Below are 394 nucleotides of genomic sequence, written 5' to 3' on the forward strand. Positions count from 1 at the left end.
TCCCAAGTACGATAAAATTGAGGACATGGCCATGATGACCCACCTCCATGAACCCGCTGTGCTGTACAACCTCAAAGAGCGTTACGCAGCCTGGATGATCTACGTAAGTACCAGCAGCTCTCTTCCTTGGGTAGCGTAGCTGGGGAGGACTGCTGTGCCCGGCTGAGTGGAAGCCAACGTGCCGTGTCCCTTCCTCACAGACCTACTCGGGCCTCTTCTGTGTCACTGTCAACCCCTACAAGTGGCTGCCGGTGTACAACCCGGAGGTGGTGTTGGCCTACCGAGGCAAAAAGCGCCAGGAGGCCCCTCCACACATCTTCTCCATCTCTGACAACGCCTATCAGTTCATGCTGACTGGTGAGTGCCTGATCTCCTTCAAAGCAATCTGAACTGA

The 394-nt window shown here is 55.3% G+C and overlaps 1 protein-coding gene across 1 annotated transcript; it reads left to right on the forward strand.

Moving 5' to 3' along the window:
• The first annotated feature begins 6 nt into the window (after positions 1–6).
• On the forward strand, positions 7–389 carry LOC104917379 (myosin-1B-like). Its single transcript, XM_010728564.1, has 2 exons — positions 7–103; positions 201–389. Exons 1-2 carry the CDS (start codon positions 26–28, stop codon positions 387–389), a joined length of 267 nt encoding a protein of 88 aa, XP_010726866.1. The 5' UTR covers positions 7–25.
• The last annotated feature ends 5 nt before the right edge of the window (positions 390–394 follow it).

Source organism: Meleagris gallopavo, unplaced genomic scaffold (assembly GCF_000146605.3).
Source record: "Meleagris gallopavo isolate NT-WF06-2002-E0010 breed Aviagen turkey brand Nicholas breeding stock unplaced genomic scaffold, Turkey_5.1 ChrUn_random_deg7180001685292, whole genome shotgun sequence".
Classification (NCBI taxonomy): domain Eukaryota; kingdom Metazoa; phylum Chordata; class Aves; order Galliformes; family Phasianidae; genus Meleagris; species Meleagris gallopavo.

Excerpts from the sequence above, each read along its gene's own strand:
- LOC104917379 (XM_010728564.1), top strand. The coding sequence starts at position 26 with ATGGCCATGATGACCCACCTCCATGAACCCGCTGTGCTGTACAACCTC. Across the intron at positions 104-200 it reads ACGCAGCCTGGATGATCTAC|ACCTACTCGGGCCTCTTCTG; the intron begins GTAAGTACCAGC and ends CCTTCCTCACAG.